The 26,687-nt window shown below is 38.4% G+C and overlaps 1 protein-coding gene across 1 annotated transcript in view; it reads left to right on the top strand.

Annotated features, from left to right (window-relative positions):
- LOC126094644 (histone deacetylase 11) overlaps positions 1-26,687 on the top strand; it is a 77,344-nt gene that overhangs the window by 13,781 nt on the left and 36,876 nt on the right. Inside the window, exons 2-5 of the mRNA XM_049909139.1 lie at positions 5,639-5,789; positions 5,902-6,012; positions 7,405-7,496; positions 11,200-11,404. Of these exons, the coding sequence (XP_049765096.1) occupies positions 5,639-5,789; positions 5,902-6,012; positions 7,405-7,496; positions 11,200-11,404 (559 nt within the window). The remainder of the gene's footprint in view (positions 1-5,638; positions 5,790-5,901; positions 6,013-7,404; positions 7,497-11,199; positions 11,405-26,687) is intronic.

Raw genomic sequence — 26,687 nt, 5'->3', positions numbered from 1 at the left:
CGGTGTTGGGTGACAATGCCTCAACAGCAGATTTAGTTTTACATTTTATTCGTGACGGGGGTTTTATCATACCATCTGAAGGTGGGCATTTAGCCTTCTCTCTGAAGTTGCCACCCTCCCTCCATTTTAACTCTGTCGCACTTTCTTTGCGTTTGTTTGTCTTGGTGGTTGTCTTTTCTGTACATGTGTTCATCTCGCCTTGTCTTTCTGGGGTGGACATTTTAATGTGTTGCAGAGTGACTGGTTCATCTTCTTTTGTTATTGTGATCAGCCAGCCCAGACCATATGCTGTATGGTTTTAATACCTTCTTCTACTTTTCCTTGTGGTGTATGTTTTCCCCATTTTTGTTCATTCCATTTGTTTTCTTTGTAGGTGTGTTATTGGGTGTTTTTGTACCTTTAGCCTTGCTTGCATCAGGAAAAAGGGACTCGTGGCCTTGTAGTTTGTTCCCTTTACACCACAAACTAACCAACCAACCATCACCAGCTTATTACCTCGTGTTCTTTGATCTGTTATGGTCTTCAAGAAACACATTTCACTGATATTCATTTCCATACCTTTGAAGTTATTGTTCATTGTATCAGAACAGTACTGGCCCTTGAGGAACTGTGGACATGTATGTACATTGGATCACAATGATGTCAGTGAATGGATTCTCCTGTACCCCACATTGAAAGCAATAGCAGTGTTGAGTGCAAAACACTCCAATTACCACCATTTGTAAAAATGATTAACCTCCAGGCAGATCGATTACCAACTGAGCTCTTTGAAGAGCCAAGTGGCAGTCATATACCTATGTCATTGCTGTTGTCCCCACTGTCAAATTGTATTGATGAAGTTGTGGGAGACATATCCAACACTATTACCCAGCCCTTCCTACTGGTCTCCTCTGCTGTTGGCTGGTCACATGGAGGGTCAAAGACATTGCAGCAGCTTTTCAGGTTCATTGAACTGACACACTTCACAGACCACTCTCATCACTTTTAAGTGGTTTGGTGCAAAGACTTGCTAGCTAATTAACCTATGGTGGGAATGCTTATCTCCTCCTGTGGAAGAGATGTATAGCTCTCTCGCTTTATTCCAGGTGTGTACCAAGTTCCATAGTCTACTAGGCCACCAAAGAACAAAAACTGTTCCAAATGTCCTCCTTCGCGGTAGTATCTCTACCAATGTGTTGGTTCTTGTTGAATACCTTGTGACCCACTTTGTAACTGTGTGGGCAACCTTGTCTTACCTTTCTACCATTCAAATGCATAAAAGACTCAGATGATGCAGCACCAGGTCCTGATTGGATTCATTATCAGGTGACCCAGCACCTGAGTGTAGATTCTATCTACTCATAATCTTCAACTGCATTTTGCTCAAAGATGTTTTCCCATCACAGTGGCAAGATAATATCACTATCCCAATCCTTAAACCAGGCAAAAACCCAATGTCCATCGACAGCTACCACCAAGTAGTGCACATGCTCTGCAAACTGTTTTGAAAGGATGGTAGCCCAATGATTATACTGGGATGTGAATCGACCATTCTCTCTCTATCAGTGTGTTTTCTGTGATGAATGATTCACAATCAACCATCTGATTTAGCTGGAAACTTCAATCTGACAGACTTTTTCTGAGTCGGCCTCTCATTGCAGTGATTTTTTACCTAAATAAAGCATACGACACTGCGTGGGACTATCACATTTTACTTACCCTCCACTCCTGTCATCATACCAGAGTCCATTATGAACCAGAACTCTATTTGGATAACCAGTACTTGGATGTTGTTGCACAGTTTCAATTATTGGGAGTGCTATTTGATAAAAAGCTGACATGGCCGTGCCACGTTCATCAATTAAATACCAGTTGTATGTAAAAGGTAAATGCTCTCCGTTTTCTTGCCCACACCTCTTTTGGTGCAGATCACCCAGCTCTAATTCATATTTACTGGGCCCTGTTCTTGTCACCACTGGACTATGGTTGTCAGGTTTATGGTTCAACAGCTTCTTCAGCTTTGAAACTACTGGACCCAGTCCGTCATTGTAAAGTAAGACTGGCTGCAGGTGTTTTCCAGACTAGTCCCATAGAAAATTTCCTTGCAGAATCTGACATCTTACCTCATTAATTCTGATAGTGCCAACTCCTGCTCATTTAGACGATCACCATGTTCCTAATAATACAATATGTCAGTTCTTTTTGCACACAGGAGGCATTGGTCCCGTCATCTGCCCTCAGATTGGATTAGCCATTGGTATGTGTCTCAAGGCCCTCTACTGGAACCTGTGTGTAACCTCCTTCCAATTTTCTCCTCGTGTTTCGGCTCCCCCCACCCCATCCCACCCCACCCCTCTATGAACTAAGACTGATCAATTATTTCAAGGGCTTAAAGTTTCAGTCACCCTTCAGCATTTGCTCCTCTCACTTGTTCAAGAATATTATGGGGCTACCGCCATTTACACCGAAAGCTGTAAAACAGTTAATAGGATGTGATATGCTTTTACATCTGTTGCTGGTCAGAACAACATTTGTTGCTGGGAACATGTAGTGTTTCTACAGCAGTATTGACAGCTGTGCACAGGCCCTACATTTTATTAAACAGGCCACCCTCGACCATATTTTAATTTGTAGTGACTCAGTGACTAGTCTCCTAGCTATTGATCAGGGTTACTGTTGTCATCATGTGATATATGCTGTTTGCGAGCTTCTCTGTGTCCTGTCTTACTACATGCTCAGCTGTCTTTCTCTGGGTCCCATGTCTTGTGGTTATCCCAGAGAATGAACTGGCTGACTGTCTGGCTAGAGAACCAGTTACTTACCCAATGTTCATTGAGTTGATCCCAGATGCAGCTTTGCTGATGCAAATAAGATCTCTCCTCACTCGAAGATGAAATACCGTCTTGTGGACTACTGCCCTTTCTAATAAACTCTGCACTATCAAGGAGACTGCTGCTGCTGCTTGGTGCTCCTCTTCTTTTTCCTCCTGGAAGAGATCAACCATTCTGTTGCCCCTTTACTAGTAGTACCAGATTAATCCTTAGATTTCTATTATGTAATGGGCCACCCCCACATTGTGGTTGCAGAGCCACACAGACAGGAGCTCACATCCTGGTGAAATTCCCCCTCTTTCTGGCTCTCCATACTAAGCAAGCATGGTCTTCTAGATTCTTTGCCTCTAATATTGATGGTTGGCATATGGACAGTTTAACTGGTTCCTCATTTTCTCCAAGAATATGATTCTTATTTCAGATACAATGTTTCAGACTACTTTTTGGAGCAGGGACAAGGTGGCTGGAGTTCGGGTGTCTCCCATTGCATGCGTAGGCTGGGGGACTCTTGATCCTACTTCCTCTGCCAGCTGCCTTGGTCGCCCCTCTTTTACTGTGTTCTAATTGCTTTTGGATGCAGTTAGCTCTTTTTTCGCAGTGGATGATGTTCCCATATTTATCATTTGAACTATAACATTTTGGAACAGTTGTGGAAGGGTCACACCCCACTGCATGTTATGCCCCAGAGTCACACCCCACCCACCTACTGACCTGATTATTTCTCGTTGTACTTTACTACTGTAGATCCAACTGATGTCCATTACGATTTTAGTCTTCTCACTTTTACTACGAGGGCAGTTCAATAAGTAATGCAACACATTTTTTTCTGAAACAGGGGTTGTTTTATTCAGCATTGAAATACGCCAGGTTATTCCCCAATCTTTTAGCTACACAACACTATTTTTCTACGTAATCTCCATTCAATGCTACGGCTTTACGCCATCTTGAAATGAGGGCCTGTATGCCTGCACAGTACCATTCCACTGGTCGATGTCGGAGCCAACGTCGTACTGCATCAATAACTTCTTCATCATCCGCGTAGTGCCTCCCACGGATTGTGTCCTTCATTGGGCCAAACATATGGAAATCTGACGGTGCGAGATCGGGGCTGTAGGGTGCATGAGGAAGAACAGTCCACTGAAGTTTTGTGAGCTCCTCTTGGGTGCGAAGACTTGTGTGAGGTCTTGCGTTGTCTTGAAGAAGGAGAAGTTCGTTCAGATTTTTGTGCCTATGAACACGCTGAAGTCGTTTCTTCAATTTCTGAAGAGTAGCACAATACACTTCAGAGTTGATTGTTTGACCATGGGGAAGGACATCGAACAGAATAACCCCTTCAGCGTCCCAGAAGACTGTAACCATGACTTTACCGGCTGAGGGTATGCCTTTAAACTTTTTCTTGGTAGGGGAGTGGGTGTGGCGCCACTCCATTGATTGCCGTTTTGTTTCAGGTTTGAAGTGATGAACCCATGTTTCATCGCCTGTAACAATCTTTGACAAGAAATTGTCACCCTCAGCCACATGACGAGCAAGCAATTCCGCACAGGTGGTTCTCCTTTGCTCTTTATGGTGTTCGGTTAGACAACGAGGGACCCAGCGGGAACAAACCTTTGAATATCCCAACTGGTGAACAATTGTGACAGCACTACCAACAGAGATGTCAAGTTGAGCACTGAGTTGTTTGATGGTGATCCGTCGATCATCTCGAACGAGTGTGTTCGCACGCTCCGCCATTGCAGGAGTCACAGCTGTGCATGGCCGGCCCGCACGCGGGAGATCAGACAGTCTTGCTTGACCTTGCGGCGATGATGACACACGCTTTGCCCAACGACTCACCGTGCTTTTGTCCACTGCCAGATCACTGTAGACATTCTGTAAGCGCCTATGAATATCTGAGATGCCAGAAGAGATTCTGTACTCCATAACTGTCTTAGCTCTTAATCATGTTGGCAGGGGGGAAGGGGGGGGGGAGATGCAAGTGGTGAAATTTCTCTCGCCATAGATAAGCTGGCACTGATATGACAGTACTTTCAGTGCCTTGATTTTACTACTCCTACATACTTCCGTAATTCAATCAAATTTGTGTGTAACGTCATAACACCAGATGACCTTTTACTTAACTAAGGAACCAATGACCTCACTGTTTATTCCCTTAAGCCCCAAACCAACTGATCCAGATGTACTGTCTTCACTCCATATTTGATCAATTCATTGGATCGTAAACAGTCTCTTGTAATGGCATATTTGAAAGTAATTTCATTCTTCTCTGTTTACATTTTTTTTTTGCATTCGAAACATAGCTTTCCATGAAACTTTTTATCGGAAGCCCTTTGCCATTTGCAGCACTTGCTGCTTTCCTACACCTTTCTTCTATATGTTTGAGTTCCATAGAATTGTTCACTTCTCAAAGAGCCAAGTTAAGAAATAGCCATCCAATATGTACACCTGTGACACACATCCTTACCATAGATTCATGTTTGTTTATGTGCATATTGTAGCCATCAACTAGTGTAGGTTTCATTTCATCAACCAAATGACTCAGTGCCTTTTCAGTTTCATCTTGTGTACCTTTCCATTCACTAATGAGTTACAGAGCTGTATTTGGTGTAAACTCAACTTACAGTGATATTATTTTCAGAATACAAAAACTTATTATAAGAATTATAGCTGGTTGTCTCTCATTCTGGCCTGTATGATCAGCTCTGCCATTTTAATCATCTCACTGAGAGAGGAAGTTATCATCTTATTTAATGTAATGTGATTGCACATAGCCTTACGAAGCATTCATATTGTGTTGTATATTGTGTATTGACGACCCTTTTTAATTTCAGCCAAGCACAGATAACTCCGCATACTAGACTGTACATTGAAATTCGGCATAACCAATGGCCTATTGTTTATAGGAAAGAATACAATGTCCATTTTCTTGGTGTAGAAAAACTTCATCCATTTGATGCTAATAAATGGGGTAATATATTCCAGGTATAATACTGTCTGTGTATTAGCTTTGAAACATGGTGTTAAATGTAACTATTGAAGAGTACAACTAGTCAGTGCTTTATCAGAATTTGATGCTATATTTTTATCTGTGTAGTACCTGAAAGATGAGCTGCACCTATCAGAGGATAAGGTGTTACAACCAAATGAAGCGTCACAAGAGGACCTCTTGGTAGTTCATACTGCACGGTATCTTCAGAGTTTGAAGGTACATAATTTGAATTTTAAATCTCATTCTTCACCACTTACATCCGATTTTAGTTTCATTGCATACATGTCTACGTTTCATGTGGAACGCTTTATTACAGTCTTTTTTTTCTCTGTATATATGTTGATATTTTTTGCTGACTACTTACAGCACTGTGTTTCTGGTGTGCGTACATGTTTGAGATGTTGTTAGATGTGTGAATGAAATGCAAATTCTGCACTTTATCATGTGCCTCTGAAAAGAGTTAAACATTAGTTTAGCTGCCAAGGTCCACATCAAAATAGTTTATAAATAGTTTATAGTTGTGTAAGTTTTATGATTTTGGACCTGAACGTGATGTTTTGAAGTTGAATGAGATAACGTGATGATAGTATTGACAGTAGCTGTTTAGAGAACAGCCGCCATAGCAACAACCAATGAGGAAAGGTGCTTAGTTGCACTTACTGTTGTGTTCATTGTTGTCATGTCACTCTATTAACCTCAGCTGTAGTCTGCTCCACAGTCACTTGCTGAATTAAATACTACACACATCACCATGTTTTCATTTTCTCTTTCTGAAAGCTCAATAGTTTTCTTACCAGTATCAAAACAACCATGAACTGATATGTGATTTGTAAGAAGTTGCCATATGGTTTGCTCCATGGATGCCCCACGATATTCTTCCATACTGTTGCAGAACCCTGGAAGTAAGTGGCAGGAATCTGCATGTTTGCATCAAAACTCTTAATAATCCAGTTGAGATTCCTCTCAGCATTATAATCTATTCTTATCACTTATTATTTCTGCAATACCTCTTGTCACAGACTCTTATGAGTATCATAATGATTTTCTGTTTCTCAGAAAATTTTATTTCCCAGGAATTCTTTCCTGCTCGTATCCACTTGTGACCTAGTTACTTTTCTCATATTTTTCATTTTATTGTTATTTTTGTGTATTTTCCTTCTTATTGCTAGGAAATCAAATGTGAGTTACAGAATTAAAGTTTGTAAACTTTCTACTGTTTATCCAGCTCTGAATCTGCATATGACTAGACTAAGTACAACTTATTCCTTTGGTTTTATTTCTTTACTTTTTTCCATGTCAGATTCCTTGTCTTGAGAGAGCTTGTTGTGTTACGTATATGTTGACATAAAATGTCAGCACATTTAATTTGAAATAATCACTGTATATCTATGTAAAAATGACTAATGAAGAGTTTTAGTGACACATATCGTAATACAAATATTAGTAGGTCTGAATAATTCATTGGACTAACATTACAGCTTAATTTCCCATAAAAATAAAAAAAAGTGAGTGTCTCAAAGAGCTTTTAGTAGCTAGGATTATTAGATTATTATTAATTGTTCATTTTTCATATCATGGACTTTAACCTTTTATCTTTCATGTTTACAGTTCAGTTTTAATGTCGCAGCAGTAGCTGAGATTCCACTGCTAGCTTTGGTACCCAACTTTTTTGTCCAGTCACATTACTTGCGGCCTATGAGGTATGATAAATACAGTATTAGTTTATTATATTTTCAGATTTTTGTAGTGAAAGTATTAGATACTATTGACACATTTGTTGTTAATATTTTATTTATTGTAAACTGGCATAGTTCTTATTATATATGAGAAAAGGGAGAGTTATGCATTTCCTAAGGTCTGCTCAGTTTTTGGTTGTGATCAGTAAGAAAGAAATGGATACTCAGGGTGGAGTATAGGTTAAGTTCTGGCTAAGAGACAGCATAAGACATACATTTTATTTAATATCATTAAAACTTTTTAATATTTGTTTACATTGTATTATGTCATCAGTATTAAGACTTTTGACCCACTCTTGTAGGGAAAACAGATAACCTATATTATTTGTATGCCTGTTATTTTCCGTCTCTTACACTCTACATAAATTTGAGTGATTAGGCATGAAACACGCATACTGCTGTTGATATGAAAATTATGTAGCCTTATTACAGTTGTATTTTCTGCTGGTTTTCAATATTTATGGCAGAAATAGCAAGCCATTTCAAAATTAACACATTGAATGAAAGTAAGTCTGTGATCCATAAAGCAGTCATTAAATATATTCATCTGCTCAGCTTGGGATTACATTAGATGTGGAATTGTAAAAACTTCAAAATTTTTATTACTACTCTGAGAAGTTAATTTTTTATATTGTATGCCAGAAGATAAGCAATACAACCAATAGTTTTGCTCCTCTTGCTGTTCCATTTAAGGCTAATGCATGGAAAGAAAGACTAGCTGTAAGCCTCTCTGAATTTCTATGATTTTACCACTGACCATTGTGTGCATGATAAAAGTAATAGTGTATTCCACACTTCTCTAAAAGAGTGAGGTTGTGTAGTAGTTATGACACTAAGACTCTTGTAATGGTCAAGAGGGTCTGCAGAGCATATTTGTGGTACTCACTGAACAAACTTGTGAACTCTGCTGTTCCTCTGTGTACACTCTCTCTCTCTCTCTCTCTCTCTCTCTCTCTGTGTGTGTGTGTGTGTGTGTGTGTGTGTGTGTGTGTGTTTTACTTGCTATGGATTGCAGTGAAAAGACCAATACTCAACAATGTTTCAGAGAACATTCTTTTAAGAGGCTTTTGTAGACAAGTGAAATTTTTATACATTCATTAGTGCCAATGCAACACTAATGTAAATAATGGTACATCTGTACTGAATGGTGTCACAAATATCTTAAAACAACTGACACAGTTGGTACTTAATTAACTGTGCCATCAAGTAGCACATAGAGAAAACAATATTATGAAAAGGATAGATTGCCACTCACCATATAGTGGAGATGTTGAGTCCCAGGCAAGCACAAGAAGAAGGCCACTAAATGCATAAGCTTTTGGCCAGAAGGCCTTCTTCATGAATAGGAAACATACACACATTCATTCAGGCAAAAGCAGCTCTCTCTCTCTCTCTCTCTCTCTCTCTCTCTCTCTCTCTCACACACACACACACACACACACACACACACACAAGCGTTGTCTGTGGCTGCCAATGCCAGACTGCGAGCAACTGTGCGTGATGGGAGAAGCAACATGACTGGTGGTGGTAAGGGGGAGGGAGAGCAAGTTATGGTTCACATCAGTTGCATTCAGTTGGTAACCTGTTTTATTTACAACCAAGAAAATGGCCCAGTGGCGGTGTCATTGCTGAGCCAAAAGTTATGAAAATTGATATGCAACTCTGGCTTGCTGCTTTAGGCCATTAGAACTCATGAGATATGATCATAATTATCAAAAATGAGTATATCACATGTTTACAATTCAAGTAATGTTATTCTCAGTGGGTGCTCTGTATGTCACAAAGGAAAAATCATGACCACTTCCTATACCAAATTAGAAGAGAACTCAGTGAACTTCTGGAGTTAATTCTGTGGGCCAGTGAGAGAAACGTGTCGAGGTGGTGTGAGATTTTTGGTTACCTTTTTATAGGCAACCATAAGAGATAGTGTCAAATCTATTTCCTCTTATATAAAAGAGAAGTTGTCGACAAATGTGTTGGATTCAAAAACCTAGTTGAAAATCAGACTTGCCATAAAATTAAATCCTTCCTCAGATAATTATAAGGAGTACTGCAATGAAAAAATTGACTCCATCTTCAGAATGGTAGGAATACAGCGGCATCTAAAGTGGTGTTTGTGGTAGCATATAGGGACGAGGTGGAGAGAAGGTAGGGTAGCTGGGTGTATTGGGAAGTTAGACAGAGGGCAGGGCAGAGGGGGTGGGGAAGACTGTGTGTGTGTGCTTGTGTAATAGAAGGTTGTGTAGTGCTCTGTGTAGTGCTGAAATGGGAACAGGGAAAGGAATCAGCCATTGAAGGACAATGACTAATGAAGTTGAGGCCAGGAATGTTACAGGAACGTAGGATATATTGCAGGGAGAGTTTCCATTTGTGCAGTTCAGAAAAGCTGATGTCTGCAATCAACTCTCATTGTGCCCTGAAATGAGGAAATATCCTACCCACTATCCCTCTCCACCTTCCCCCCCCCCCCCCCCCCAGTCATATTCCACCACCTGCCAAACTTACACAGTATCCCCATCCATGACTGGACAGCCCCTGCTCCCACCCCCTTGTCTCATGGTTCAAAACCCTGTAATAGATACAGAGGCAAGACTTGTCCCAAACACCCTCCCACCGTCACCTACTCCAGTCCAGTACAAGCATCACCTGTCCCATCAAAGGTAAAGCTACTTGTGAAACTTGTCATGTGATCTACAATCTAAGCTGCAACCACTGTGCTTCATTCTACTTGGGCATAACAACCAACAAGCTGCCTGTCTGCATGAATGGCAACTGACAAACTGTGGCCAAGGAACAGCTGGACCACCCTGTTACTGAGCATGCTGCCCTACACAATGTTCTTCATTTTAATGAATGCTTCACAGTTTGTGCCATCTGGATCCTTCCTGCCAACACCAGCTATTCTGGATTGCACAGGTGGTAACTCTCTCTCTGCAATATATCCTACATTACCGTAACCCTCCTGGTCTCATTCTTCATTACTCATTTCCCTTCACCCACATATCCCCTCGCCTGTTCCCACTCCAAAAACTACACTGCCTGCTGTTCCACGAGTGCATCCACAGTCTTTTTACTTCTAGCCTTCTCTCTCCTTCCCTCCCCTCCCCCTCTCCCTATGTGCCGCTCCGTGTAACCTCACAATCTATCTGTCCTACCCTCTCTTCACCTCGTCCCTGTATGCTCACGCAAACAGCACTTCACCCTCCTCCACCCATACCCTGCTACCCCCCCCCCACCTCCCCCCCCAAACCACCACCTTACCACTAACATCCATGCTGCTTCTTCCATCATGCACAGTTTCTCTCAGACTGGTCTCTGCAGCTAGAAACAGTGGTCATGTGTATGTGAATGCGTGTGCTTTTGTTGTCTGTTTCAGAAGAAGGCCTTCTGACTGAAAGCTTATGCGTTTAATAGTCTTTTTGTTGTTTCTACGTGCAATTTAACATCTCTACTATATGGCGAGTAGTAATCCATCCTTTTCATAGTATTGTCATTTTTCCATCCTGGATTTTGCATTGTTTGACATACAGAAAACAGTATGTTTAAAAGAAATAATCAAATTTCTAACCTAATCTTTAAACTTTTAGTGACAAGTATAAATTATGTATATGTCAGCTTTAGTGACAAGTATATGATTATTTTGTTAATAATGCATTCTTTGTTACAGGTATCAGGTGGGTGGGAGTATCCTGGCTGGGAAATTAGCACTGGAACGTGGATGGGCCATAAACATAGGTGGTGGTTTTCATCACTGCTGTGGACAGAAAGGTGGTGGGTTTTGTCCATATGCTGACATTACTCTTCTCATACGTTTCTTATTTCGGCATGGGCGAGCCAGAACAGCTATGATTGTTGACCTGGATGCACACCAGGTATATTGTATTGTACAGAATATTGGCTTCTGCGATGTTCTTTTATCACTTATTTTCTCCTTCTTTCTTCTTCTTTTCAGTCTAGCTTCCTTTACTATTTTTATTTAATTTGCAAAAGTCAGGGATATGAAGAGATCAGAGATACACTTGATACAATGATTGGTTTTCTGTCTCTTCTTAGTAGAGGTTGATTGGAGTACATGGATAACAAAAGGCATGGTCAGATCTACAAACAAGGAGGCAGAAAAATTGAAGCTACCACAAAAATTGAGCAATAAACAGAAAGTGACAGGCATAAAAGTCCAAAGTCATATTAACATCGGTAAATAGAAAATGTTCATTAGATGCAGAGGAGGATGTAGGACGGGGCTAGAAAGACTGAAGTAGAGAGGCGGTGGACATTTGGGTGGTGTGTTGATGCCCATCACACTCCACGAACAGCTTTTGATTTGAGAGATACCCCACTCACTTGCCACCAAACATACCCATGTCCTAAAATGTTTTCTGTCAAAGCACTTACATCATGCAAGAAATTTGTTGCAGTCACTGAGTAACAGTCCATGTGGACATGGTTGCAATCAGTTTTCTACTTGAATAGTTCTTCTTTTCTGTTTCAGTATTACATTTATTAATAAATGTTGGCTACCTCAGCAGGCCATATGAATAAAAAAGAGAACATTCTCCGAAGAAGGTTCTCAAAGCAAAAGAACATTCTCTCAGAAAATTCTCAATTTCATATAAATAAAAAATTCAAAGTGTATTCTATGATGAGGAAGTTTTTTCTTGTGTCATCTGTTGCGTCTGGCATAGAACATATGTGTAATCTTACATTTCATTCACCTCACTCAAACAGGTAAACTATTCATTGTATAAATATGGAACTGGTATCACTGTGTGCTGCAAGAGTTTGTGCACATTTCGATTTTTCTTTTATGTGCAGCAACAAGTTATTAAGACAATTATTGACAGTGTACAAAAATGCATTTTCTGACGATGTTATTGAATTTTTTACATGCAGGTAACTTTTTTGTAATTGAAGTTAGGTGAACACATTATGCAAACAAAATTTTACGAATACATCACATTTCCATGTACTCCAAATTTGAACAATGGTCTGCTAAATAACACAAAAACGTTTTCATTTTAACGTCATTTAAAAGGTTGCCTACTTCTTTCATGATTTTTGGGAGGAAAGTTCACAAGCCAAGTAATGTTTTTATTGTTAAACCTGTATAAACTTCTACAGTTTCTCTCTTCAGTATTTCTTTGGGGTAGGTATGTCCTTTTTTGCATGTACCATAAGTTCTGAAACTTAGCCTCAATAGAACTTTCTCATCTCTGAATATGCTACAGAGCTTCCTTTAAAAAATGAGAAATGTTCTCTGCTTGTGAGAAATTTATCTAAGAAACTTATCTAGTTTGAATATGAAATCAAAAAATGTTCTTTGGGTTCAGCAACTTCCTCCACCCTTTCAATCAAGCTAAGAAAATTCTCAAGTGAAGTATATTGTCTGACTCACTTTGTTCATGCAAACCTGAGAATGTTCAAAATTCCAGTTATAAAGTACATTCTCCATTTTATTCATAGGACCCAAAGTTCCTCCATTCATCTCTGTTTCATCTCTTCCATTATATCCTCTGTATTTGTTGTCCTTTTTCTTTTCTTGGCTGTGTATTCTCTACCGGTTACTGTGAGATATTTGGTCTTACTTGGCATTCCATTTATTTTCAGAGTATTCGGCCCAACTCTAATTGTGTTTGTTCTCCCTTAATTATTCTACTTTCTCTGTTCTGGCTTGCTGTCAGTCCTTATTATTTTTTCCTTTTTTACGTTTTCAAACGATACAGTTTTTGTTGTATATTGTTGTTTTAGATTTTGCGTCTCACAAAGTAGTGCTCTCATTCATCCCTGTATGTGCATGTATTTCATTCTTGTTATTTTTCCTGACTTATGTAGATAGTTTACATTCTTTGTCAAATCATTCTTTGGCATTTATACTTAAGAATAATAGTGATCATTCTTCTCAGAACAATATAAACAGCTTGTTGAATCATGCTATATAACCTTACATATTGAGTATTGGTTCTTCTGATTGTGTGTTAAGAATTGTCTTTCATCTCCTTTGGTGGCCTGAATAGCCATTAGATCTATGTTTCTGTATGTGCCCATTCATCATTTGCCTTTCCTATTGTTATTTCCTTAGTCTTTTATACAACCCCAGAGGATATGAAACAACGTATTGTGACAGCCTGCGGCGACATTACACCAGATGTACTGCGGTGTGTACGACATTCATTACGCCAGAGATTGCAATTGTGTGCAGCAAATGATGGCCACCACATTGAACATCTATTGGCCTGACATATCGGGACACACTCTATTCCACTCCGTAATTGAAAACGGAAACCACGTGTGTACTTGTACCTCACCCCTCATGGTAATGTACATGTGCGTCAGTGAAAAAGACCAATAAAAAGGTGTTAGCATGTGGACGTAATGTGCTGTTCCAGTCTCTTCTGTACCTAAGGTCCATCACTGTTCCCTTTGGATCCCTACGTAATTCGGTGCTCTCCGATACACACGATCGAACAGCGGAGTGGTACTCAAGTGTCAACTTTAGGTTACAATATCTCCAGATGTAATTAACATTTTACAATGCAACAAACGACACTGATTAGGTATTTGTTTATATGTTCAGAAGTGCTAACAAAACTAACGGGGTTCCATTTAAAAAACGTAGGTTTGTGTTAAAAACATACTTCTGTGCATTTTTTTTATGGTTTTTATTAACCAGTTACACTAGCCCCTCTCCTCACATTCGGTCTGTGGAATCGATTCGTCAGTATTTGATGAAATATATCCAGTGTAATGTTAGGTGACTCACCCTGTATACACACAATTTATTTTTTACAATTTTCATTTTACTTACTTTGCTCAACTTTTTCATTTTTTTCCATTTAAGACCTCCATTGTTTTCCATCTCTCTTATCCTGCTTCTTACTTTTATTTACTTTTCTGTCTTTTTATCTTCTCTTGTCTCTCTGTGCTCCCTTAAGGATTTACAACTGCTGACAGCCAATTCTGGGAACCTGCTTGATATTCATTTCACACATACACCTTGACCAGTTCCTTTGCCTCTCCCAGTGGAATCTCTTCCCTTGATACATCAAGAATTTGAGAGGATTGGAATTTTAATCCCTGATCTGCTACCCTGATATAAATTGTTCACAGTTTTCCTAAATGACTTTAGGCTCATCCCTTCTCCATCATTGCTCAATCAAAGCTTGTTCTTCATTTTTAATGACCTCGATGTCAGTATAATGTTAAACCTCAACATTTCTCCCTTCCTGCTTCCTTGACTCTGGGTAGAAATTTGATTTGTGGGTATTGTTCAGTGTTTTTTTGTTTTTGTTTTGTTTTGTTTATTTATGATGCACTCCATTACCACTTTTTGTTATACTACGTGTGTGTGTGTGTGTGTGTGTGTGTGTGTGTGTGTGTGTGTGTGTGTGTGTGTGTGTGTGTGTGTGTGTTGTCGACTGTGATCATTAGTGTTCTATGATGATGACAAAGATGATGATGGAAAGGGTAGGGTGAAACCCGGTGCCAGCGCATAGCTTACTATTAATGAATAGCACCAAGAGGGCCACCTAGCTTAACTTCCTCATCCAATTCACCATCAGCAGTGTCACATGCCCTAACTTTGTGAGACACTGCAGAGAGGTTTGGTATTTGAACCAGGACATTGGCGTAAAGAATGGTGGTCAGGGTTCTTATGCTACCACCTCTCCTCCCCTTGCCAGGAAAATACTAGAGGTGAAAATTTTTCCACCACCAAGATTCAAACCTGATTACCTCCAGGTAGAGCACCACTACACAAGCATGCTTTAGCAGAGATGGGCCATTGTTCAGTGTGGAACTTATCCTTAATGCTGTTCAAAGTTGGCTTTTCCTTTGCACATTTTTGTCGTTTAATAATGTACCCAGTTTCTGATGGCAGGTTCTAGGATCAAACGTTAAGAAAGCAAATCGGACAACCACAAAATTTGCATCCTTGTCATCTCTTAGCTAAGAAAGAATTTAATAATTTTTAATGATAATCACTGTATTATGACTGCATAAACTACCAGAGATGTAATGTAGGAAGGTGACAAATGCCAACCGGAATTGATTTAGAAGTCACAGAGCATGCGAAAGCCAACATTTGATTTTTCACATGATGTCATTTTAAAGCAATAGACCGATGGCACCAGGTAGATGAAATATTTCTTGGCTTCTGAAAAGTACTTAGTACCGCACTGGCACTTATTAGCAAAAGTGTGATCATAAGGGCTACCAAGGAAAATTTTTGACTGGATTGAGGATTTAAGGAGCAGCAGGTTATTTTGGATTGAATGTCATCAACAGCACTAAAGAGGAGATAATAAAAATGTCTACAACCTAGGGAATATCACTATTGCCCATTTCATACAAGGTCCTCCTTAAAAGCAACCAATACTGAACTGACTGTTACCTTGATCTGAAGATTGAAAAGTCCTATGTTGGGTTCACTAAAGTAAAGCGGAAGTTTTAAATTTTGCATTTAAAAAATCATTCACACAGGAGGATTGTACAAACATTCTGTCGTTTCACTGTCATAGAGACTCCCACTTGAAGGACACACTAATAGGCATCCCTGGTGTAGAGAAGCAACTGAAAGATGGAGTCCCGATTCATTTTTACAGAGAGTAGTCTATGGCATGGCATCATTTACCGTGAATCTCCCACCTTCACTAAGTCCCAAATGACTGGAAAGAAGCACAGGTGACTCGTTATATAAAAGGATAAAAGAAAGGATCCATAAAATTGCTGACAGACAGTGTTAGTAGAAGTCTTCTGTTTCCTGATGACGTGTTGTACAGGAAAGTGTCATCATTGAGTGACTGTAGGAAAATACAAATTGACCTAGACAAAATATCTAGTTGGTGTGGTGAATGGCAGTTTGCTCGAAATGTAGAAAAGTGTAAGATAATGCAAGCTAGTAATGTTCAAATGCAGCATAAGTAATTTGCTTGTGACAATCTTGTCAATTAAATGTGGAGGCATAATGTTGCAAAGTGATAAAAAATGGAATGAGCACATAATGTCTGTAGTAGGTAAGGTGAGTGGTTGACTTAAATGAAGGAATTCTAGGAAAGTGTAGCTCATCTCTTAAGAGAGACCACACATAGGGCACTAATGTGTTCCATTCTTGAATATTGCTTGAGTGCTTGGATTCTTCTCCAGATCAGATTAAAGGAAGACATCAAAGCAACTCGGGGGCAGGCTGCTAGATTTATTACCAGTAGGCTCAGTCAGCATGCGAGTGTTACAAAGGTGCTTTGTGAACTTGAATGGGAAAATCTGGAGGAAAGACAACATACTTTTTGCAAAACATTATTCAGAAAATAGAGAATGGCATTGTAAGCTGAGTGCATAACAATTTTATTGCCTCCACATACTTTATGTAAGGACCAGGTAGATAAGAGTAATTAGGGCTTATATGAGATGTCTAGACAGTAGTTTTTCCCTCACTCTATTTGTGGGTAAAACAGGAAAGGAAATGACTAGTTGTGGTACATGGTATCCTCTGCCATCCTCATATAGTGGCTTGAGGAGTATGTATGTATATTTAGACAGATTTGTTTTGTGACCCTTGCAGTTCATATTGTATAGTAGTGAACTGGTAGACAATAGTAACCTCAAACTTTTCACAGGTGATGCAGTGGTGTATAATGAAGTACTGTCCAATAAAAGCTGCACAAATATTCAATCAGGCCCTACCAAGGTTTGAGGGTGGTTTAAAAATTGGCAACCCAGAAATGTGAATTTTGCACTTCAAAAAACAACACTGGGAAAATGCAACTAGTCTACAAAAGAAATTGCTTGCAAAACACTTGTCCAACATGTCCTAGGCTATTGCCCAATTGTGTAAGAACCCTTCCAAATAAGACTAACAGGAGATATTGAACATATACAAAAAAGCACAGCTTGATGGTCACCAGTTTGTTTGACCCATGGGAGAGCATCACAGACATGTTGAATAAGTTGAACTGGCAGATAATTGAAAGTAGACAACTACAAGTATTCCATGAAAATGAATTTATGAAGTTTCAATGCCTAGCCTTAAACAGGGCATCTAGCAGCATACCACAACCCGTCACTTCCTTAGAGGTGACAAACACAGAAGTATTTAATCAGTCATTCTTTGCATGCTCCGATGTGAATGGAACAGGAAGAAGCCCTAAACAATGTTGCATGCTTTCTGTTATGCACTTCACAGTGGTTTACAGAGTATAATGATGAAGCCCCATACTCCTCAACAGAGCAAAGGGGAACGATGCGGGAGACCTGTACCGGCGTACTAGGCAAGGTCCTAGTGGAGGTGGTTTGCCATTGCCTTCCTCCAACTGTAACGGGGATGAATGATGACAATGGTAAAGATGACACAACACCCAGTCATCTTGAGGCAGGTGAAAATCACTGACCTCACTGGGAATCGAACCCAGAACCCCATGCTTGGGAAGCGAGAACACTACTGCGAGACCACAAGCTACGGACATACAGAGTATAGATGTAAAAACTACTGTTTGATAATGGTTGATCCAATAGCAATAACTTTAAATAGGATCACATAATGTTCAACTTGAAGGTGGAATAAAATGCTAACCTGCCCTGTCTTTACATCTGTCTCCAATGAAATTCTGAAGAGCACAGTTAACCAATTCACACAAAATTTCATCTGCATGCTCTGAGCAACCAGAGACTGGCATAGGAGCCTGTTATGTTAAAGACTTAGAAGTACTGGAAACCTGCCTCTAGAAATGAGGCACATACAAAAAGGTTCGAAACAAAAAGTTGTTGGTACCTGCAGACATTTCAGGTCATCTCAGAAATGACTCTAGGAAGAGCACTTTTGGAGAATACAGCAAGAACCTTGTATTTCTTAAGTTTCACAGCTGAGTGATATATAAGATTATCTGACTTCATATAGCCGTTGTATTAAGTCAGTTGACAGAACTCTTTCACAAGTATTCTGAGATTTGTTGAGAGTATAATACAAGATTCAGGAGTCTAATTGTATACAGAACACTGTGCAAGTGCAGATGGTGTTTCACCTGGTACACTGTGCAGCAATGCTCGTAGGAAAGTGCTACCTCAAAATTGTGCATTTTATTTTAATTGGAACATGAAAGCTTTTGTTAATGTGCTGTCAGATATGTCACAGAAATTAAAGCGATGACAGCCAGGCATTCCCCAGCAATCTCTAAAACCCACGGAGGTGCTGAGACTTGTTTGGGTAAAAAGAAAAAACAGCATGTTTGCAAAAAAGGCGGAACCCATATACCCTAATGACAGATACATTCTGTAGAAATGACAATATGTGGCTGTGAGAGGTATGTGGCAGAGCTGTTGCAAAGTTGAAGTATGATGATTAGGCACAATTGGGGAAAATATAGCAAAATAACTGGGAAGAGAACACCACCAAAATATTCTGTACATTAATCTTTCTGATATGGCTGAAAAGATAAAAATACATTCTTGTATTATGTGACCACAAAATTGCATTCATAAGCTAATAATATTCAGTTAGTTTTATTCACCTTGGCATACAATCTAGAACTTATAACATCAGTATGCCCAAATAGTTATGTTAGTCCATATCTTGGTGAATTTCCATGAGCTGTAGAAACTGACAACTTCTTGACATTATAGAAGTGGATAAATTTTTGCACAGAGTTTTTAAGACTCTTCACATATAAATTTAATTGATGATAGAACATCAGTAGCAAAAGTGTAATTTTCTTGGTGCTATGTGCAAATTACAGCCAATAATTTGTTGGAGTCATCCCAGTGTACTAGATTCTGATCACATTTTTTAAAGTTGGCTCAAAGACTTGTGATATCAAACATAAGGGGACAAGGGGATTGAATAGTGGCAGCTCTTTCTTTTTATGGATATGAAACACTTGTAGAATTTGCAAAGCTGCACGTTTTAGGTAATCCATCTCATCTGCTTTATTCTTATGGTGCTGTATATGCCTCCACAAAGACACTCAGTGCAGTGGATGATGAGAGAAGTGGAACTGATAGAAGATGCAAAAAGTTATAAGTCTTCAGAGTGATGTTCACATGTATTGGGTCACAAATAATGCTTAGCCTAGCATATAATGCTGTGTACACTGCCACTGTTGTTGTGATTCTACGTTTCCTTGACTGTATAATGTTTTGTGATTGATTACTGTTCTTTTAGCTGTTCAAGAAAATGAATAATGAGGTAGATAAAGCAATCATTAACCCCAATTGCCACATATATTTTCGTATACAAAAGTGGATGATGCACAAAACTCAGTGCTATATACTAACAAGGGCTAGGTTGCTAGCAACCAGAAAGCTGGTTGAACTGCTTCAGTTTGCATTTAACAGCCTCCATCACCCACCACCCACTTTTTGGAGTGTGATTACAGAACACCCTCATATGTGTATATTTTCAACTTGAATAACTTGTACACAATGAAATTTGCAAGTGCATTCTTACTTTTACTTCTGCACTGACACTCTTACTTAACATTGTTTCTTGTTATCGCTTGAAAGTATGCATGTGATCTTCTTACGCTGTCTGGGATCAGTAACACATGTTTTTCCATATTGCACACATCATGTTAATGTTCACTATAGGATCCATAGTATAAGTGTTCTAAAAATAAGTAAAAAGAGAATTACACAATTTTATATTGATGACGTTATCAAGGATGCCTTGAGCCAACACACAATCATCTGAAGCTTAGAATGGGAAGTGGGGCTTCTTTTAAATTGCCTACACACAGGCCAGTTTGCAGCTAGATAACTACATAACTGATTGATTTCATGTTCAGGATTTGGTGCTGACTGGGAAGGTAACTATGAACTGCCTAGGGCTTTACATAAAATTTGTTACATTTGCTATCATTGAAAGATGTGACATTCTGCAGTCATTACAAATGTGCTTCATGTTGTTTCAGTGTGGAAATACACAGAATATTTCTTTTTTTATTCTTTTGAGTCACTAGCTAATGTGAATTTTGCAAGTACACTGTTTTTCTTTCTCTTGCCATGACTTTTAAAATGTAGCATTAGCTGAAAGTTTCTCTACACTAATTAAACCTTGTTTTTCTCCCAAAGAAGAAAAATATCACACTGTCACCCATGATATGTTATGATCCGTAAGTGTAAATTGAGTATATTGTATCGATAATGCTTTGAGGAATTTTTATTAATACATGTTTGAAATGTCTTAGTGGAGGCTAAATTATTATTTTCACGTGGAAATTTGAAAGTAATGCTTGAATATAAATAGACCAACAAGTGAAGAATTTTGCAAAACATACAATATATGTTTACATGGAAAACGGACAGTCTAGATAAACAAGGAGAGAATGTTCCCCATGTGTAGCATCTTCAAATCAAGAACGTTTGTGAAGTAAAATGTTGTGGTTCTGACTGCTGACAGTGATCAGTGAAGTATTTAATATTCTTCATAAAAATACTGACAAGAACATTTGGTTGCAGTTTCTTGAGTAATACATTGTGACATGACTTAAGAAAAGTGCCATTAATAATATTCCAGTAATCAGAGTTATTAATGAAATCTTGGTGATGTAAAATCTCAGTGCTTTTCTGGCAGGTCAAAAGTCAATGATTTTCTTCCTGAATGATGGTTGAGTGGACAGTTTGAAGAAAAGAAAGGAAATAGTTCTCAGAAATGTTTGTGGTGAAAGGCTATAGTGAGTGAGATTACTTGGAATCTCCTCCCATAATAAGTATTCCTTTTTATAAAACATATAATGCCCCACTAACTCAAGGCTTTTTTGATTGTTATTATTAAACACCAGTATAAGTAAGGTGATAAGCATTGTTAATAACTTCTGTTCTCTTTCATTCTCACCATCATTTTGTGAAGTATTGAGGAAGTAATGTACAATATACTATTGCTCCTCTTCAATAATAATAATAATAATAATAATAATAATAATAGCACTAGTAATAGATTTAGTAAGTCACTATTTGATAATTAGAAGGGCAGCTCAACTCTGAATATACTGGGTGTACCACATAAAACCGCTACACCACACACCTGATATTCAAGTAACAGTGAACTAATTAAAAAAGTGTAGATAATACTAACATTAAAAAAAAAAACATGTACTTACCTTTTCATAAGAGATGCTGGAAGTGTTGGCCATGGGCATCCGGGCATCACTGACTTTGTGTGGCGACATTATCAGCAACATGTTGTTATGCTGCTGGCATGATGTTTTTAATTTCCCTAGTAATGTTCTGTTTAAAATTGTCTATTATGTGAAGATTGTCAGCATACACTTTGCTTTTTAGTTTGTCTCATAAATCAAAATCACACAGTGGTTAAGTCTGGGGACCTTGGAGGCCAGAGGCTTCTGCTGAAGTCTGTCTTCATGGAAAACATTGGTGATGTGGGCTATACTTTGGTTGGATGTGTGAGGGGTTGCTCCATCTTCTTGGAATACTGCATGCAGCTTCCTTGGCTCTGATGCTTAAAAATAGTCAAAGATCCCTTGCTATGTGGCTCTGTTTAAGCTGTAATTGAAAAATATGGGGTCAATAACGCACGAGCCGGACAGCACATACCAAACATCTTTCTTCTCTGAGTGGAGAGATTCTTCACACACAATATATGTGTTGTGCTGTGAACAGTATCAGCAATTCTGTGAGTTTACATAACCTGACAAATGAAACCAGGCATCATCTAATATGAAATAAAGCAGGTCATCCAAGTAACCATTAGCATTGATGTTAACAGCCAGTTACAGTAAAGGACCTTTTTTTCTTCCCCCCCCCCCCCCCCCCTTCAAATTTCAACTCTTGCTGGGGACTTCTCAAAATGTCCATGCGAATCCTGTCTGTGGTTTCAAGATTCCTCACTGTCTGCCACCTGTGCTTCTACACATTCTAAACAGATCCCCCAACTCTCAATTTCTTGTACAGATCTTGAATAGTGCTGGCTGTGGGAAGTTTCATACCAGGACACTTTACATTCCTTGATGGAGCCTATATCTATATAACACTCCACAATATCAATTTGCTGTTCTAATGCAAACGCCCCCTGTCTGTAACAACTCAATAATATGAACTACTCACAACCACTGACACACAAACACACAGTTGCACTAAACTTTCCGATAAAAAGTACTGTAGCCAACTTTTGACAGTGTTGCCACTTCACATGCAATTTGACTAGAAATGATTAACCGTTATGTGAGGCATACTGGTTTTATGTGGGACATCCTGTCTTAGCAGTTTGTATTTTTGTGACCAATGTAAGACATTTGATTATGCACATCACAACATTTTGTTAGAAAAATTAGCATTTCACAGAATTAATGATGTAGGTAATGAGTAGCTCATGACCTACTGATAATGAGTTTGCCTTTTGCTGCTGACTATGCATGAGTGTAGATTCTATGTTAGTAAGACATAAAATAAAAAAATAGAATAAGGAAGCAGGTGGAATATCTTTAGAAGTAGTTGTAGCAGCATTTTGGTAGTACAGTGTTTTCTTATGTTACTATCATGAGTGTTATTTTTGCTTTGCTATATATTTATTGAAAAAAACAAAACAAAAAAAACTAACAGTAAAAGGCTGAAATAAAGTAAAAGTCATAGATTGTTTAGTGGTTTAGGTTATGTATAATACTGTTTTTAATGTAACCCTTTGAGGTGATGTAAAAAGGTAACATGAATAAATAAACAGCTAAGTGGACTTAAAATCTCCTTTCTCATTGTATCATCATCATCCTGTACTAATTTCAGTGTTGGTGAGACACCTTCAATCCTCAAGTGTTTGTTGGATAAATCTTTTCATTTGAAGATGAAAATGCCATAACTGGATGATTAAGCAGAGATAACCAATATCTCTGCCTGTTGTTCCATGTGAACTGGAAAAGCTGACAGACAATTGATGGAGGAAGACACCAAAAGAAAACTAATAATAGTTACTGACACATGTAAACTACACACCAGATTTAAAACTGTAGAGTGCATTAGAATTATTTGATTGCTACATCAGTGTCATTAAACATTCTAGATGTTATATAAAGTTTTCTCAATATAATTTATGTCTTGATATTTAAAAGACCAAACAGTTCTTTATAAACAGCATACCACAGACTGTCAGCATACAGAAAAGTAATACTAATTAATATGCTTCTCCTGTAATTTAATAATTGAAAGTGCATTAAATTTAACAAAATGGAAAACATTAACAAACCAATCAGCGTGAAGCTAAAAAAATTAGAACTGAGATTGAACAAAAATCATTAAAATGAAAAGTACCATCAATTCACTTCAAAATATCATGTGAAGTTGGTGACAGAACATGAATTAGCTATCCCTTTTCCATCGAGGAGAGTAAATATCAGATGAAAGTGAGTTTGGAAATAGTGCAGGAAAGAATTACAAATGGGGAAGTTGGAAGTTTCCATCACTTTTTTTTATAACTTTTTTATTTTAATAAATGTTACGAAATGCAGTAGAGGAAGCCAATTAAAGTTTTGCTCGTTCTGCTTCTTGATTTCATTTTTTTTTTTTTTTTTTTTTTTTACAAATTATTGCTCATAGATGCTACAGCCCATTGTTTATTTAGAGTTTATGTATCACATCTAGAGTTCCTAAATTTGTAATCTACACATATTTAATTGTAGCCAGAAGTTAAGCGCACCTGTAGTTATAACAAGTTCTTCCTGAACACCTGTGTGTGGACAGTAGTAAGTGATGAATGCAGTTATGGACTCTCAAAAGACAAGAAACCAGATAGTTTAGACTCTACTTCCCCAAGTTTGTATATTTTTGTAAATAACCTAGCGAACCTGGCAATGCTTCACAATTATTAAATATGTATGGGAATTATGTGTCTGCCCTAACCTCTTTCTCTCCCATCCGTCTCTCTGTCCATTCCTCCTCCCCCTCTCTTTGTTCATTTCCTGAGCCTCCCTCCCTCCCCCCCCCCCCCCCTCTCTCTCTCTCTCTCTCTCTCTCTCTCTCTCTCTCTCTCTCTCTCTCTCTCTCTCTCTCCACCACCCCCTCCTTCCTCTCTCTCCATCTCCTCCTTCCCCCTCTCTATGTCCTTTTGCTCCCTCTATCCCCTTCTCTCTACTCCTCCCCCTCTACCTGATCTTGAGCCTTGTTTACTGTTACTGAAAATTCAGGTTCCATAGTAGTATCCTAATCACGAGCTGATAGGCCATAAATACAACTTTTCTGTGAAACCTCCTTTGAGGAAGAAAACCAAACAGCACATTATTGTCATTATTGTGTGTACAATTGCTCTTTAAAATGTACAGGTTGATTATAATTAAACTTTCACTATTTCATAGGGCCTCCACAAAAAAGTGATCATTGGACAGTGAAACTTGGGAAAACATTTGACGACACATGAGAAAGAGAAATAATGAATAAACCATTGAAAGACACATGTTTTAACACATTTTAATTTCCACATGAGAGGGTAATATTTGTTAAATTGTGTACCATGTTGACACTCAATGTTACAAATGATGTTCATTATGATGACCAACTACATCCACAACAGCCTGGAACCACACTAGAGATTGCTATACTGCTGCTCGAAACATCTCAGGTAGACCACGGAATGTTCAGCTGTGTGACACAGCACTTGCATTGCTGGAAGATCACAGATTGTGTCCATCATTCTCCACTATGGCAACAGTAATGTCTTAAAGAATTTGTGTCAGAACTGGCTGTCAGCCTCTCCTAGCAGCAGTTCCGAAATCGCCAGTTAATTTGAGCTTCCGAATCATATACTTCAACCCCAATGTAGAATGAGGACCTCTCCGTATTCCGTTAATGCATTGATATTCACGAAGAGCAGCAGCACTATTGCTGTTGTTTCTATAGAACAGCCCCGTTCACCATGTCCGGACACACAGTGACTGCAACTGTAATGCACACTGATGCTTGCATTTCAACCTTATGTCACCATACCAGTATCAGTACCTAATGGTAAGTCATGACACTAACAGTATTAACAATACAAACCCTGTAGCACACAGTCTGAAAATTGTACATACAAAGTTGAGTACCCATACGGTAAATAGTTTTCTGTCTACACTCACTCAAGCAGTGGAAGTTTGATTATAACTACCCTATATATAATGGTAAAGACTATGTATGGGAGAAACAATTTTTCTGATGGTTTAAATGCCCTACTAGTATAGTTAAAACTGATTTTGAGAAAGAAAAGTCCATAGAGGAATATGTACCATTGATTTTTGCAATGTCTGACTCCAGCCATTTACTTGCATAATAAAGTGAAACACCAATAGCTGTTGTTTTGATGTTATTAAGTTATATTGCAACCATTGTCGGTGACTTAGTACAATATCTTCAGGCCTTATCCATAAGAAGTAATGGTAACATCAACAACTTACCTACCATGCAATGACAAAGACAGATTAAATGCAGAATAAAAATCAAAGACAATACTATATAAGGGAATTTACAGTAATCATTTGATAAAAACCACCAGTTACATACTCTGTCACATACATGAAATAGAATGTATAGATGTGCTATTTATTAATAAAATCATTAGTTAAATATTCCATTATTAAAAATTTGGTCAGTTAGATGATACATTAAACTGCAAAATACTGAAGTAGCCTACCAAGCCACTAAAATGGTTGCTTTATGAAAGAAACTACAACAACCACAACAACAACATCAGCAGCAGCAGCAGACAGAAGTAAACCAAAGAAATATGCTGCTGTGTGCAAGTAGTCACTGCAAAATAACGGCATCAACAATATCAAAGTGTCAGTACACCTAAAGTTATCAAAATGACAATATAAATATAGCAATAGGTCACCTTGAAGTTATAAATTGTTGCCGTGAAAACTGTATGTGAGCATATTTGTCGTATGCATAAAACGAGTGTCAAAAGACCAAACGTAGAAAACCACCTATATCTTAGCATATACAGAATATATGAAAGCTCATTTACTTAAGACTGCTTCCAAATATCATGTACTGTCATAAAACAAACAAGGACTACTATCTAACTCATGTAAATGGCAGAAATTAATAATATACATCGACATAATATTTAGTATCTTTAGTATACGAATGCATAGTTTCACAGCGATAGATACTGATAAAATTTTCTCAGGCTTCCAGTTGTGTCCAGTGGTTTAAAATCCCTGAGCTCTCGGTGAATTCTCCTTGGCCATTGTC

Source organism: Schistocerca cancellata, chromosome 8, assembly GCF_023864275.1.
Source record: "Schistocerca cancellata isolate TAMUIC-IGC-003103 chromosome 8, iqSchCanc2.1, whole genome shotgun sequence".
NCBI classification, from domain to species: Eukaryota; Metazoa; Arthropoda; class Insecta; order Orthoptera; family Acrididae; genus Schistocerca; species Schistocerca cancellata.
The sequence above is the reverse complement of the archived record's forward strand: the minus strand, read 5'-3'. Positions and strand labels throughout refer to the sequence as shown.